The sequence below is a fragment of the Macrobrachium nipponense genome, chromosome 26 (genome assembly GCF_015104395.2).
Source record: "Macrobrachium nipponense isolate FS-2020 chromosome 26, ASM1510439v2, whole genome shotgun sequence".
Classification (NCBI taxonomy): Eukaryota; Metazoa; Arthropoda; class Malacostraca; order Decapoda; family Palaemonidae; genus Macrobrachium; species Macrobrachium nipponense.
In genome coordinates this window covers 41,858,100-41,875,599 of record NC_087215.1, presented here as the reverse complement: position 1 = coordinate 41,875,599, position 17,500 = coordinate 41,858,100, and the positions used below count along the sequence as shown (strand labels likewise).

Below are 17,500 nucleotides of genomic sequence, written 5' to 3'. Positions count from 1 at the left end.
ACCTTGTTTATACTTGTTTTTGCTGACCTACTGTATCCTACAAGAAAAAACTGTATTAACATATTTTTTCCTTCACAATATATAGTTTAATGATGACATATTCATTCAATAAAATAAATAAAACAATAAAGCATTTCAACATAAAATTTAGCTTAAAAGCTGACTTAAGATTGAACGAGGGAGAGTTGATATTTTTTAGGAGAGAAGGAGAAGGCAGTTAAAATATTACTTTCACAATAAATTTAACAAAGATAAAATATATAAAAGCAACCAAATTCAATACAGTAACAATAGAAACAAAAACAAAAGTCTTAATGAGCCAGTGTTCAGTATACTGAGCGAGACGGTATAGTTTAATGATAATCATATTCAACAAAATAAATAAAAGAATAAAGCTTTTCACAATAAAATTTTGCATAAACAATGAACAAATCATAAGTCATTATGGTGACACACACCCCCTTATCCCAACTCCTTGACAAGGTGGGGGGCTTAGGGATCCACTGCAGAGAGAGTATGACCCCTTTATCGCCTACGGCTCTCTGCTGTGGAATCCACTGAACATTGGGACCTTTTAACTCCTTTACTCCTCCTCCTTTTAAATTTCCCCATTTCACTTCTCCTCCTTTCGTTGACGACCTTGGCATAGTTTTTTTGGACTATTGAATTGAACTGCTCTTTTAACTTGATGGAGGGTGGAGTTGGACGGCATGCCACTCCACCCGTAAAACTAGAGTACCTGACGTGGTTGAGCGAGGGGAAATTTTTATGTCAAGCCATGCCTGCAGTGCTGGGTCCGATCTCATGGGACTGATGACCCTTAAGGCATTGTGGGTATGGCGTATATCCAGGTGAGTGTCCCAGGGCAGTTACCATGGTGTAACAGTATTGCTCCTCCCCAGTCGGGCCTCCCTGGTGAGAGGGACCTCATCCTGGACGAAATTTAAATCTTAATTATATGAAAATTTAAAAATTTTACCAAACCAAACCCCCTCACGACTTCTGGAACGGATTTGGACCACTCTGAAAAAAGCTCAAGTCACAAAGACCAGGTTTGGTATTAAAACTTTAATACCATATACCAGACCAAGGAAACCTAAGTACCGACATGACCCAACTTTGACTCACTTTGACTCCCTCTTTGGGAGTGGGGAAGTTGGTCAAGGTTTCTTACTATGGAAGCAGAAACAAAATATTTCAGCTTTGGAAATTGGAAATTGCTTATTAAATAGCCATCCAACGGCAGAAATGTCGTTCAGAAAATAAAAGAAAAGACTTGGCTTATAGAAGCTACAACAAAAAAGTCAGTCTGAAGATTATTTGTCTTTAAAAACAATAGATAACATTATTGTCAAAGTAAAAAAACATGATAATATGAACAGTATCCAGGGTACCATCGTACTTCCTGACAATAACGACGAGCCAATAAATAAGAAAATGCTGTTAGACTCTCTCAAAAAGAGATACCCCAAGGTAGAGGATTGCGAGGTTTATGATGCAATAAGCAAAAGAGGTAATAAACAAATACTAAAAATAGCAAAATAAAATTTGAGGGTTCAGATCTACCTCAAAAATAAAAATTCTAGGTCAAAATAGAGAATTAAGACCCTATATTCCAAAGCCCACTGCAGTGTCAAAATTGCAGTAAGTATGGACACACAAGAGAAATTGTAGGAATGAACCGGTGTGCGCTTACTGTGGATCTACAGAACACACCACCAAATGGAAGAAGTGCGGTGACCTAAGTGTGGTAAAACTGTGAGCAGAATCATCATGCAAGATCCAAAGAATGCATTGCATTACATATACAACACTGAACTAAAAATGTAAAAGAAAGAAAGGACAGGCTATGCCTATAGCAGAGGCTAAATTAGAATTAAAAGTGAGAGGAATTCAAGATCCTGCTAAAGAAACGTACATATTCCTCTAATAACGGGAACCAGTAATGAAACAAAAAAAAACATACAGATAGAAGTAACAAGATGCAACAAAGTAGATCTCAAGAAGAAGTCTGTAATATGCAGGAAAAAACTAAGATAGTAAAAAAATCAGGAAACAAGTGCAAATGAATTAGATAATATTCTATCAAATTCATTTGAGGTGTTTAATGCATATAGAAGCACAAGAAAATACTATCACAGAGGTGGAAGTAGGAAGTTGTGATGTACCGAAAATTAAAGAAAAAAAAAGACCTTTAGAGAGAACACCACCAAAAACAAAGAAACCAACTATAATCAGAGAAACATCGGTCAAACCAAAAACCAAGATATGAAGAAAGAACAAAAACAAAATGTGGACATACCTTTATCTCCTAAAATAATAATAAAAACCTATGGATGCAGAGCTCCAAAAAACCAAAGAAGTGGAGGAGAACCATACCATGGATGATGGTGACTATGTCAAGGGTGATGAGATTACTCCATCACCAATAATCGGTACAATAAGAACAAATAAAGCAGTATATATACATGACAACACATGTGGCTGCAATGATTGCTTCATTGCATTGTGCAAAGATAACAAAAATATTACAAAAAGATTACTTAACAAATATTATAAGAAATTTTATGAAATATAGAAAGAAAGAGGCCACGATTTAAACACCCATGAAAAAGGAATGTATGTGCATTGAGCACTTAAAATATTATAAAGATAAACAACGAATGTGGTAAATAAAATTTTAGAAAAAATTCAAGTTGATGATAATACAAAAAAAGAAAACAAAATACGACCGATAACATAATATTTTCAATAGTTATATTATACAATGGAACGTGAATGGTCTACAGACCAGATTACACCTGGGAGAAGTACAAAGGTTATTAAAGGAATATGAACCAATGATATTATGTCTACAACATGTCAATAATACAATTCCAACAATAGGTAAATATACCTTAATATCAACATCACAGGTAGAAGAAGGAAATTTAGGTACAGCCATATATGTTACATAACAAAGTATGTTATGACAAAGTACCTGTCAAACATAGCTGACCTCCAAATATCAGGTATTAAAATTCGAATTAAAAAACTATAATTATATCATTTATAATTTATACAACCAACCAAATAAAAATTACAATATTGATAAACTTAGAGAATTACTTAAAAAATGCCAAAGAACCTATGTTAATAGTAGGGGATTTTAATGCTCACAACCCAATATGGGACTGTAAACTGTTCAAACTCAAATAGAGCAGGAAGTAAAGTAGAAGAACTTATAGATCAAATGACATATGTTGTATAAATGATGATGAAGTTAGCACATATTATTCAAAAACACATGGAACATTTTCCTCTGTAGACTTAACTCTATGTTCAACAAGTATAGTTGACAGATTAGATTGGAACACAATTGATGACTTGTACACCAGTGATCATTTTCAATATTAATTCCTTTTTACAAATACCAGACAAAACACGTTCCTCACTATAATATTTATAAAGCAGACTGGGAGCAATATGAAATGCATACTAGAAGTTATACCACCATTTGAATATCTAAAAGACCATAATGAAACTAATAAGTTTCTTGTTCATTTCATCAAAAATGCTGCTGATAAAGCAATACCAAACTCAAAACCCCATCCCAACAAAACACAAGTTCCATGGTGGTCCGAAAAGCTAACAGAATTAATAAATATAAAACACTCAATAGGGAGACGATTGGATAATTTGAATAGAAAGTTCAGTAAAATAAATAAAACATTACCAATATTAGAAAGTACTTTACAAAAAATGATTATATTGTTACTAGAAATTGAGGCATTAAAACCTATATACAACAAAATATCTGCAAAATTTCGAAAGGAAGTAATTCAAGGAAGAATAATTTCAGGAAGGAAATATGTATCAGATCTCTCTAATAACTACTCCCATAAAAAAAAAAATATTGGGAAAAATCATCAGGAAAATAAATGGTCCCTACCCATAATGAAACCACCCAGACATGCCATATTAAAAGACGGAAAAAGAATACTCGATCCAAAAGAAATGAGTAATATAATAGGAGAAAACTTAGCGAATGTAAGTAGTGACAGAAATTTAGATGATCACTTCCGCATAAAGAAAAATAATATAGAACTAATAACAAAAATTTCGAAACAATAGAAGACATATATTATAATAGAAAATTTAATATGGAAGAGTTTGAATATGCTCTCACTAACAGCAATAAATCTGCTCCTGGAGGTGACAATATTTGTTTTGAGATGATCTGCCACTTAGCACCTCTGGCGAAGACATACTTGTTACAATTTATAATCATTTATGGCTTAGAAATCTTTATTTCTGATGAATGGCGTAAAGCTATAATTATTCCTATCCCCAAACCTGGAAAAGATCCAAGTGATGCAAATAACTACAGACCAATTTCTCTAACAAGTTGCTTGTGCAAGTTACTAGAAAAAATGGTAAATGCTCGATTAACATGGCACATTCGAGAAAATAAAATCTTGACTCCCACTCAATTTGGGTCACAGTGCAACAGATCTACGTTAGATTCTCTCTCTAAGCTAACCTCGAAGACCATATACGAAGAGGATTTGAGCGAAAGAAAGCAAATAAACTGTAGCAGTCGTTTTTTGACATCGAAAAGGACTTATGATACTACCTGGAGGTACCCTATATTAAAAACTTTACAAAATAACAACATTCGTGGACATTTACCTAGGTTCATCCAAAACTTTTTAACAAATCGTAGCTTTCAAGTGAGAATCGATGATGTATTATCGAGAACATTTCCACGTTGAAAACAATGGTGTTCCACAGGGAAGTGTCCTTAGTGGCACACTGTTTACCCTGGCAATTAATGATATTAATAAAAATCTACCCACTGGAAATTAAACGCAACCCCTTTACATGGATGATTTTGCCATATATTATTCAGCCTCTCGTATTAAACATGCAGAACGCATCATTAATAAAAGTATTATAAAAATAAATGAATGGACCTCATCTGTAGATTTAAGTTATCCATACATAAGACTCAAGCAGTAGTATTTTATAAAGATAAAAGATGGATGAATGATGAAGTAATAGATTTAAAAATCAGAAATCATAGTATACCAATTAGACAAAAACTGCAAAATTTTTAGGTTTAGTGTTTGATACTCACTTAAACTGGAAACCACACACAACATACTTGAAATCAAAATGTAAAAAAGCATTAAATCTAATTAGAAAATTATCAAACACTAATTGGGGGGGCCGATAGAAACAAACCCTTACATTACTGTACAAAGCAACAGTCCTATCTATAATTGATTACGGTAGTGAAGTATATGGCTCGGCGTCAGACGCAGCACTGAAAACGTTGGACCCAGTTCATAATGAGGGCCTTAGAATATGTTCAGGAGCCTTTAAATCATCACCGACCTCTTCCTTACAGGTGAATGTGGACTACCTACTCTCTCTCCATAGAGAGCTAGTTATAATGAAGAGTGCTCTGAGAATTAGGACAAGTGATTCTCCAACAAAAAAATTATTTGAACTCAGAGATATTTTTATAAACAATCATCCACCCCCTTTTCCAATTAGAGCTAGAAGACTGTTTGAGTCACTAAATGTGAATATACAAATTCCTCCAGTAGTAAAAAATTACCTCCGCCTTGGACAATGAATAAAATGAAAACTTGCACACAATTAAAATATTTATCAAAAAAATACTTATATACGCCATCACACCATAGACCAACACACAAATTACGAACCATGTATGAACCGAAAAGGTCCACATTATGCAATATTCACAGATGGATCTAAATCGGAACATGGAGTGGGATATGCTGCAGTGTCCCAGGACAAATCATACCAATTCTCTCTTCCTAATACAGCTTCAGTATTCACAGCAGAACTTTGCGCAATAGCCTCGGCCATAAAAATAATTAAAGAAACATCACTCAATAATTTTGTGATTTTTAGTGACTCGAGAGTTGCCATAGAAGCCATCCAGAGTTACAACCAAAAAAACAAAAAATAATATAGTACAACAAATTAAATTATCACTTCATAAATTAGATATTATTGGGAAAAAAGTAGAAATATGTTGGATCCCTGCCCATGTAGGGATCAAAGGAAATGAAGAGGCTGACAAAGCAGCCAAAGAAGCAATTCAAATGACAAGATCAAGTGTGAATCTCCCAACGAGTGATTATGTAACATAAAACTTAAAGATGGGTATTTTAAGGAAATGGCAAAACATATTTGGGTGGAATGAAGAGTCAGAAAATAACAAATTAAAGAAGGCGAAATTAAAACCTGATGTGGAAAGTGGGAGTCATCATATCAGAGAGAGAGACATGAACAAGTAATTCTGACACGTCCTCCCCGTATAGGCCATACCCGTCTGACACATGGACACTTAATGAGCACCCCACACCCCGACTCTGCTCCAGAGTGTTCGGAGTGCAAGGAGTTGGTAACAGGTCAGACATGTCTTGTGCGAGTGTCCAAAGTAGACCCAGCAGAGACTGTCAACTTTTGGAAATAAGACAATAAAAGAAATTTTGTCAGAATCTTTTACATTTTCGGTAGTTCCGATTTTGACTTTTTTGAGGAACTGCAATTTAATTGATAAAATAATAAAACATTGGTGTTTTTTAGTGAATTTTAAAACATTTCAAAATGTTAAAACAATTCTGAATTTTAATATACCGTTTTAGTATGTATGTAAGGGAACATGAGTAAAAGTATTTATTGTGTGTGTGTTCTGTATGAAAGCATTTGCCATGGTGCAATTTATTTATTTATCCTGAATGACCAACTTGGTCCCAGCTCTGGCCTAAGAGCTAGACCTGGCATTTTATCTAATCCTTCGGGCCAGCCCTAGGAGAGCTGAAAATCAGCTCAGTGGGTCTGGAAACTACTACTTTTATAATAATAATAATAATGGTGACACACAGCTAACTTGAGATAGAGGGAGGGCGCGTTTATAATTTTGAGGAATACTGAATGAATGATTTTCAGTTATTCGGCATCATGACATTGTTGAGGAGAAAAGGAGAAAAGAGAGTAAAAACATTACTGTATGTACGTGAAAGCAGTACCAATTCATATGAAGAAAAATAAAATGGAGTTGCACAATAAATTTAACAATGATAAAACATGAAAATAATCAAATGCAATGCAGTAATACAAACAAAAAAGAGGCTTACTTGAGCCAGTGTTCAGTGCACTGAGAGAGATGATAGAGAGGCGAGCGGAGGGATGGTGGTAGGTTATTGGATGGGAGACAGGGGTCTGTTTCCCACTAACTTACCAGCTTTGCTAGAATGATTCTTTGCCCATTTCTTTCACTTACACTCAATTTGCCCACACCACTTCTTTTTGTTACAGTAAAATACTTATTGACTGACACTTGCTTTTAAAGATTTTCTAGCACTGTAAAAGTAACTCCGCTCCATAACAAACACACTGGCCCCACATTCAGCCTCTGCATGCCTATGATTGTTTGTTTAAACAACTTTATGAAAAGTTATTTAATCTCTCTTTCCTTTTCTTACTTGCATTCTTTACTTATTACTTATTTGTTTGCAAAGTCCTCATGTTTATTTTAAATTCTGCCGTTTGCCAACAGTAAGTTGATGTGCTGTGGCATAATTAATCTTTCTTGCACTTAAGTTCCAAGTGTAAACACTTCAGCAATCATATATGCAAATTACACTCTCTCTCTCTCTCTCAAACACACACACACACACATAATTGGACACAAAACTATTGATTCCTTTGAGTATCCTGGTAAAATGTGAATAAAATTGATTTTGTTATTAACCTTTGCCTACTGCAATTATTTTGGTTTCCTCAAATGGTTCCCATCTCTCCTCCTTCCATCCCAGCCAACCCTCACCATTTTCACCAAACAGTTCATAAATCATACACAGAAACAAATTTTTCAGAAATTTTACTTTCTATAACTTACTCTTTTATTACTTTACACCCTTTTGAACACATCAATAATAGAAAATTTTAAAAGGAGGGCTTTTTGGTTAGGCTGGAATGAACTATTCTGATTCCCTTTATTTCTTATGGGGATATTTGTTTCATATTTTGAACAAATGGCATTTTTTACTTGCTTTCTGGACCGGATTAAGTCCGAAGTCTGAGGTACTACTGTACAATCTGAGCACCGCTAACTGAAAATCACTGATAACCAAAATTGCCGATAATTAAGGTGATAAATGGCATTTACAATTTCATAAATGCCAATAAATGAATATAGTATATACAGGGTGTAAAACGAGTTTATGCAAATATTTCGTGAAATAAAAGAAAAGGTCAATCTAAGCAGAAAATGTTCTATAAACATATGCATTTTACGGCTTCGTTTATTGGTAGTGAAAAATATCAATATTAATTATACAAAAATAAAATTAGACAATCATGAATATATGAACTCAAAATGGTAGAAGGAAATTCCTTCAATTCAATTGCCAGTTGCCTTTATCAAAGTACTCATTATCAAGTGAGCTTCAAGACTACCAACTCCTGGTAAATTTTCCAACGCCTGGGTTACTAGCTGTTCACAATATTATCAACACCCATGGAGTGGGGTGAATATGTGGAATCCTACCATTAAATCCCATTATAGGCAGACACCATCTACTGTTAGTTCCAATGCAGATGAGATATGGTACACCAAATTTCTCTTCAAGCTTTGTCTGATTAGGCAATACAATATAAGAATATCATAAGAATATTATCCTGCTGCTTTGTATCACTTTAAATTTTGGAGTATGTATAATTTACAATCTGCTGCTGCTCCATTCAAAAACTGTGCATGGGCACTATCCATTTTGCCACTATCATACTTTCTCCTCAGCCCAGGCTGTCTAGTATCCAGTTCCTAGCAAATTTCCCTCTCCTGAACATAGTCCCACTAGTGTTTCTTCGCTCACTACACTGCATCAACAAGACCTATTTATCATTCATACTATTAAGAGTTGACAATATTCTGAACTTACACTATACACTTTTGAACTGCTTCCAGAATACATGGGGAATCTTAATCGTTAATACCATGTTGAGGGTAAACATCACAAAATGTAATTAGTACAATAATGTAAGGACATGTTTCATGGAAGTGCAAGATCTTGTACAAGTAGAATAGTAAGCTCACCTTATATTTGTCAAACCAAGAATCAAACAACAACCCTCGAAACGGCTTTTCTGTACTGCATTTACTGGTAGGAGGAGGTATAGCATCTATAACTCTTTCAATAACATCTATCACACCTGTTCCATGTTTGGCTGATATCTGCAAAACAGAGCATAATAGCCAAAGAAATTCTTGGGAGAAATTTGAAACAATACAATGCGTAACTAAAATACTATATTATTTCATCTGCAGTCCAAATATACAATCTACATAGGTAATTAAAACACTGTTATAATTTACCTGCAGTACATCCTCTGGATCAATTTCGAACAAATTAAACAGTTGATCTTTGACAGCTTCTGGATCAGCACTCTTTAGATCTATTTTGTTAAGCACTGGAATGACAGTCAGCCCACTTGCAAAGGCTAGATAGAAATTTGCCACTGTCTGGGCTTGAACACCTTCATTGGCATCTACTAAGAGAATCACCCCTTCACATGCAGCCAGTGAACGTGACACTTCATAAGTGAAATCAACGTGCCCAGGAGTATCAATCAGATTAAGTAAAAAATCCTGAAATAACAATATCTAAATTATTCTACTGGGAACAAATGGGGTGAGGTGGGAAGGGGGTGACATGTACAAAATAATCCAAAACAATAAATATTAGTGTCTAATCGATAGTTTTAAAGGTCGCTGAAATGAATAGTGACAATCCTGATACCCTTCAAGACCAAGTTCAGCCCCGATAGGGATTGGGGATGAGAAGGGGTGAAATATAAAATGTGAAAAACGTTGGGCTATTTAACTGAAGCAACTAGCTTAACAGGAGAGAGAAGAGAGAGAGAGAGAGAGAGAGAGAAATCTGTTGTCATTCAGTTTTCCTGGGCAGCACTGGGTTGTCAGCAAGTAAGAGAATGATGGAAGGGTCACGTGTTAACCAAGAACCTCATTTTTCATGGAAACTGAGGGGTCAGGAAGTGGGTACATACTCTTACATTATTTAGGGGTTTACATGAAAAATTATGTTACTTAAAAAAAAAAAAAAAAAAAAAAACAAAAAAAAAAAAAAAAAGTCTGTTTCATCAAGGTGGTCAATAACCTAGAGGGTATGCATATATTACATACCTAAGGATCCAGTAAAACTCCAAAGGTGATCAATAACCTACAGGGTTTGCATACATACCTAATGATCCAGAAGAGTATTCAAGACTGAAAGGAGTCAGTAACCAAGCCTCTAGTAGCTTTTTTTTTTGTAAAGGGTGTGGTCAAAAGCCTATGCAATAAAAAGTAAATAAATCTTCCAGAAATGGAAAGACAGATCATTATAGTCAATATATATAGCAGCAAAATAGCTCTGAAGACTACACTTCTCAACAATAGCCCAAATGATTGGTGATGATGAGAATAATGAGTGTGAAACATCTTCCTACACATGCAACATAGCCCTCTATGACTATCAGTAAGTATAACGGTGGTACTACTGTATATAGGTACTGTATATAGGGAAAATTAAAATGAACAATGCTTGAAACTGATGACATGCACTGCACTGGTTCACCAACTGTCACATTTTGCCAAGAAATGATCTAAAAATGCTCCTACCGTAACTGGTCCTCCAAAACGAAAACCTGATAGTTCTCACTGTACACAAAAAGTGGTCTTATCCCTTGTTGGTGGCAGAATACAAGGGATAGTGACCTGTTTAGTGAAAAGGTCTGGCTCATAGTCCTTGTAGTCTTCATACAAGTGAGGAATAAGTGACTATCCCTGAATGACTGCTTCTAGTATGTGTGATCTAGAGAAAAGAAGCAGGAGGAAACTGGTAAGAAAAGACATTCTGCTGCAGAAATAATGAAAACAACACTTTTCCACAAACGTACTATCAACTATTGGTGTGATGGAAGCTGCTACACTGGAAGAAGCTCCTGGAGGAGGTGATGGCTGTGTTCAAGGACAAGAAAGAGAACGAACAACACTTATTTGTACAGGGAAACAGACTCTAGAGAATCTGCAAAAGTTTTCACAGAAATCTGCTATCTCTATTTTTTCAGAAATCTGCTCTCTATTTTTTCAGATGCTTGGAACGACATCACAATATAGACTCTGGAGCATACTAGGAACCACATCCTAGGGGTATGGTCGACTTCAAAAGCATTGACATGGAAGACCTTCAAACCCAGCTTGCCAAGGGAAGCAACAACATTGCCAAGGATGATGTATACGAGTGGCTGAACAATAGTGGTGGTGACTGTGTCCTCCAACCTTTATTCAACAACAAGACAGCTTCTGCAACTAATGCTGGCAAGATTGAGAAACAAGCCCCTAAAGACGCCAACAATGATGATGAGGACGAGTCTGCATCACATCCAGCAACATGAGGTTGTCTTTGATATGCTTACCAAAATTATGAAGAATCCCTACAGAGACCATAACACCTTCCCAAGGTCACTGGAGTTTGCTGATGATGTTCAAGAAATGGGGTGGATGGTGAATACAAATCAGAATTATTATTCCAATAAACAGAATACCCTCAGCAGCTTCTTCAGACCCCGAACCCTTGCACTAAAGCCCATCACCATCCAATTCTTTGGTAACTCAGGCATTCAGCTCAGAAACACAGGTGAACACTTTTGGCACACCTTGTTGATGTGCAAGGTTCATTTAGGCAGGACTATGATGTCTCTCTGCCACCACTCAATGAACGGGACTCTCTTCTAGGCACCCCAATGCCACTTCCAACCAGTTTACCACTTCACGACTTCAAGGATGTAAAGGGGTAAAGGACTTCAACAATACAGTGGTATTTGGATGAGGGCATAAGGAGGAATTGTAAACTTCCTTGTAAGTTTTTAAAACAAGGGGTTAGAATTTCCTTGCAAGTTTTTATAGTCTACAAGGTGAGGCAAAAAAGAAAATTTTGTTTTTATTTTTTATAGTGTAGTATTTTTTACTGAGTGTAGGCAAAAAAAGGGAAAAAAATATTTTACCCAGTGGTGTACTTTCCAGATATAAAAGCAAAACTCTGGGGTCTGTTTCCTAAATGTTTTGTATGCTCATTGAAAATCAAGTCAAATCTGGCAACTCAGGAATCTGTGGTGGAGTTAACCAGTGGTGTTATCTGCTGATAAAATTTCATTTTCAAATTAGCAGTCAACACCACTATGTACATTCTGACATTTCCATTAGGAGTTATTTAAGCCCACCATAATTGTTATTTTATCAGAAACAAATGACAAAATCTGGTTCAAGCTATTACTATCACTACGATGATTACTAAGGTTTGTAGTACCACTTTTATATACAACAAATACAGGCAATGCCCCAGTTGTCGGATACCCTATTTTATGGGGCTTGTCTAACGATGACGATAATGCACTGATATCTAGTTATTGGCACCAAGCCTTGGTTATTGGCACCGATAACTGAGGCTCGGTACTGTTGTCGCTGATTTTCAGTTATTGGTGATATTCGGTTATTGTCACACCATCAGGAACATAACCCCTGCTGATAATCGGGGACTGCCTGTACTGAGAGAATTAATGGTAAGAAGTAATAAATTATTAATTTATTACAGAAAAATCTTATATAAACCTCTCAACCAACAAATGGTCAATCACATCATTATGAAGTCATCCCTCACAGGTTATCTACGTCATATGACATTCTTAAGTTTTTAAATTTGCACACCTTCATAGCTCATTGTGTAGATATTGTTTATGTTGGATGGGTACTTGGCAAACATCCAGAATTGCAACCCTGAGGCAGCAGGCAGGGTTGTCAGATTGGGCTACAAATTGCAAATTGGGCTACTTTTCACACCTTTGGGTGACCAAATTTCACAATCTGCTACTTGCAACTTTTTGAGCTGCTTTTGATTTGACTTTGGCTCTATTATTTGATTTGGGCTGCTTCCATTTATTAGTCATCATGAAGGAGGGTTGAGTTGGCCACTTGCACTCTCAATCCAGCCTGACTTTCTGCATGTCATTTTATTCATATGATGCCAGTACCACCAGGTGCCAAAAAACTGAGAGCACAAAAGGCTTGCTGTGTGCAGATATACAAATCATTAACCACAGCAGAGAACAGACACTCACTTTCACTGCGTGAATGTGATGTTCCACATGTCTAAAACCTTGTTTTGAATATCGTACTCTTCAAAATTTGTAAAAGAGATAGAAAAAAAAGTAAAAGTAGTTTGTAATTTGTATTACTGATTAAAAAGTAATAGACATCAATTTCTAATTTCACTTTTATAAGAGAAATTTATATAATAAGTTGTTTGTATTAGTGGAAAAAAATGGTGGATTAGCAGCCAGCTGGGTGATACGCCCAGTTTTGGACCTTTAAACGTGGGTTGTGTGCCTTTAAAATGCCGCTTTCTTTCTTTTCAGACCATTTGGCATTGATTAAATAAAAAATTATTTTAAATTTTTTGCAACCTGAAGGAGTAAACCTTATTTACAACTGTAACCTCTTATAGGTTAAACAAAAATGCACATCACAACATAAACTTTCACCTAAATTAAAATTCAGTAACATAAATAATTGTAAGTAGGCCTAAGTGCAAATAGTTCCATTCAAAATGAAGCCCATAAATTATATTACCAGTTTATATTTGCCTATATTGCTAAAGTAATGAAAATAAAAAGTGTATCAGTAATCATGCAAAAAATCCTATTAACCACTTATAAACTGAAATGGCATATTACAAAAAAAAAAAAAAAAAAAAAAAAACAGCTTTCACCTGAAATAGCAGTCTGTAACCAAAGTATCTGCAAAATTACAGTTTTTGAAAGTAAATTGTATTTTCTTAACTATACAAACCAGAGGTCTTTTACAATAGGAATTACCTTAGGCAAAGCTTGGCCACGGGCTGCTGAAATCTTTCAAACAAAGTGGTTTGGTAGTTAACTACCGGTCAGCTAGTTGGGAGTCCTTTATCTACCGAACATAAACATTCCAATTTGCTTTAGGCCCAGGAAGCAGATTACTTATTAAAAAGTAATAGACATGAGGTGTGCAATTAGTGTAAAGGACCTCAGGTTTGCATCCTTAGGAAAAATACAATTTACTTTCAAAAATTTATTTGTTCCTACATAATATATGTGAAACCTTCTGTTCTTTACAATAGGAAGACTCACTAATTGATGGGAGGGATCTATGTGAGCATCTAAGAACCGACTGGAGTTCAGCACAACTGAGATTTTCTTCCTGGTCATAAGAGCGAGGAAAGAAATTCAGCCACTGGTATCTGATCAGAGTTAGGAACTGCAAGATCAGAGTCAGCCTTCTGGGTTACTCATAAAAAAAGGAGTATGGGTCATTCTTATGAGAAAGCAAAAAACCATAATGTCGGATATTATCTAAAAAAAGAAAATAGATAAATCATTCTAAGGAGTGTCTTACCTGCATCAGCTGCCTGATCTAGCATATTACGGTCTATACACTCTCTGCCTGAAAGGAAAGAGTAGGATGAAGGAGAGCAGTCACTCCACAGACATACTCATTCATATCATACAATGAGGCAAGATTTAACTTGTCCTATTAGAGCTGGGTAAGCTACACAACTTCTTGAGCAACCAACACTGGTCCCAAGGAAAAAGTGTCCAAGGACCTGTGGACAATATCTCGAAGGTAATGAGAGGTGAAGGTAGTCTGGCATGCCCAGAACCCTGCCTTCAGTACCTGTTGAACTGCAGGTTCTTATGGAATGGGAGGGACAGAGCAATGCCCCAACCTCGTGAGCTCTCGGATGAAAGGCACCGGCATTGTCTACGCCAGCAGCAGAGTATGCCTTCCTGATTGTTTCATGAAGCCAGAAAGAAATAGTGTTCTTGGACATTTCTTTCTTGGAACCTACACGAAGAGTCATCGGCATTCAGGCCAGAGATGTCAGGTCTTCCTCAGATAGAGCCTTAGCGCTTTAACAGGACAAAGCAGCACCTTGTCTGGGTCATCACCAACAAAGTCACTCAGGGAGGGGATGGTGAAAGACTCGAACCTAACATCAGGGACCGATGGGTTCTGAGTCTTCGCTACAAAGTCCGGGACGAAATCGAGCATAACCAATCCCCTTCCCCTTGAGTGTTTTACAAAGAAGAAAAGACCATGAAGTTCACCTCAACTGCTCTTTTGCCAATGCCAACAGGTGAGCAAGAAAATGGTCTTGAGGGTCAGATCCCTGTCTGACAACTCTCTAAGGAGTTCATACAGTGCACGAGTCCCTGGGTGGGCAAGACCTTTCAAAGCACCTCATGAGTGAAGATATCTCAAAGGAGGAAGAAATATCAATACACTTCAGCTTTAAGACTAAGCCTAGTATGGTCCTATAGCCTTTTACAGCTGATACAGAGATGAACTTCTCTCAGTGAAGGAAGATGAGGAAGTCTGTGACCTGCTGAAGAGTGGTTCTGACCAGAGAGATACCCTGTCTATGACACCAACCACAGAAGACTGCCCATTTTCCCTGGTATACTGCTATACCGCTGCAGAGGACTGTCTAAGGTATCCTCCCATCACTGTTGCTGCTTGGCGAGAAAAGCCTCTCACTCGCAAGAGATGTTGATAACCTCCAGCTGTGAATACACAAGGAAGGACTGCCTGATGGTACTGTTCTACATGCGATTGACACAGAGGTTCGTGCCAGGGAGGAATCTCTCTCGGTGCCTTGGAAAGTAGAGCCAGAAGATCAGGATATCAAACAGCCTGAGGCCATTTGGGAGCCACCAGAATCATCCGGAGATTTGACGTGGTCAACACTGTTGATCAAGCAAATCATGCAAAACCAGGGAAATGCGTATACCTTAAGGTTGTACAGTGGTCCCCCCGTATTCGCGGGGGATGCGTACCAGACCCCCCCCGCTAATAGTTAGAATCTGCGAATGTTTGGAACCCCTATAAAAACGCTAAAAACAGCCTATTTTGTTAGTTAAAACTTATCACTAAAAATTTTCATACTTGGTCTTTTTAATAGTTTTATCACAAAAAGTGCATTTTATGATGAAATTGATAAAAAAAAACCAGGAATTTGTGGATATTTCTCATAGAAAAATACCGCGAATGCGGCGAATTTTCCGCGAATAATGCAGGGAAACGTTCCTGAGAGAAATCCGCGAATGTGTGAGTCCGCGAATCCGGAGAACGCGACTACGGGGTCCACTGTACTACAGGTGTTGGACGGCATCCTCTGCAGTGGGCATAGGTCCAGTACCATGAGGACCAGCTTCTCCGGAGACAACAGGTGACCTATCACGACTTGCCACTGCCGAGCTGACTGTTCCTGTCAAGACAGGAACTGTCACACTGGCTTCTCTGAACTTACTAATACAAAGAGTATGAGGGGAAGACTCTTGCTGCTACTGTATCTATCAGCATGCCCAGATACTTCGTCCTCTGCTTGGGCTCAAGATCGGACTTCTTGAGATTTATCACAATCACTAGATCATGACAAAACTTGGGGAGTCAATCTCTGTCCTGTAACAACTGCGAGCCAAAGCTCACCAGGACTAGCCAATAGTCAGGATACATCAATAGATGTATCCTGTGCGAATTTGCCCAAGCTGACACCAGGGTGAACACTCTCATGAATGCCTGGGGAGTAGTCAAGAGCCCGAAACGGAGTGCCCTGAAGTGGTAAGGCGATGTGGGTGAATACTGACCGAGGGGAACACGGCCGAATGCTCAGGTATGAAAACTCACCCCCAACACAGCAACCATCTTGGTGAACAAAGCAACAGATTTACGCCTTCACACCATTTGTGTTTATCAGGTAAGAAAATTTATTTTTTGGATGTCTCTTGTAATTTTTCACGCTTCTCATATTAGTTAAGTTTCATTATGATACTTAGCCATATTAACTTATCAAGTGAAATGAAGTGTGTCCTTTCGAAGTGGCTGCCATGGCATTGTTGTGAAAGAAAAAGTGGTGCAGGGGAGTTTAACACCAACACCATTGTGTGAAATTTTGAATATTTTTGAAATTTTGAATATTTTGAAATATTTTTGAAATCTTGAATATATTGAACTTTTGAATATTTTTGAAATTTGTAACAAAAAGTGGAAGTGTTTTTTTGAGCAAAGTTGAAGGTGATATTTAGTGAATTATGATGCAATATCAGTGTCATTATGCTAAAAACAGGACATTTTTATTGGGTGAGTTCAACTTTACCTATTCATGTCTATTGTCATTAAGACTTCCTGATCTACCCTACTGCCTTATTGCAAGCCTGATCATCAGTCTCATTATCCTAAAAAGGGAAATTTGGTTTTTGGGGGTTCCCCCAAACCCTGGTTGGTGTTTCCCCACGTCAGGAGAACACTGACAGAGGTCGCAAAAATTTTTAAGTGCAAAATGTGACACTTATTCTTCGAGTTGAGGATTTATGAGTACTATACCAT

The 17,500-nt window shown here is 36.9% G+C and overlaps 1 protein-coding gene across 1 annotated transcript in view; it reads right to left on the bottom strand.

Annotated features, from left to right (window-relative positions):
• Positions 1-17,500, bottom strand: part of LOC135199648 (translation factor Guf1, mitochondrial-like) — a 324,533-nt gene that overhangs the window by 152,853 nt on the left and 154,180 nt on the right. The window contains exons 3-4 of the mRNA XM_064227805.1: positions 9,398-9,670; positions 9,119-9,256 (exon numbers count right to left, since the gene is read on the bottom strand). Of these exons, the coding sequence (XP_064083875.1) occupies positions 9,119-9,256; positions 9,398-9,670 (411 nt within the window). The remainder of the gene's footprint in view (positions 1-9,118; positions 9,257-9,397; positions 9,671-17,500) is intronic.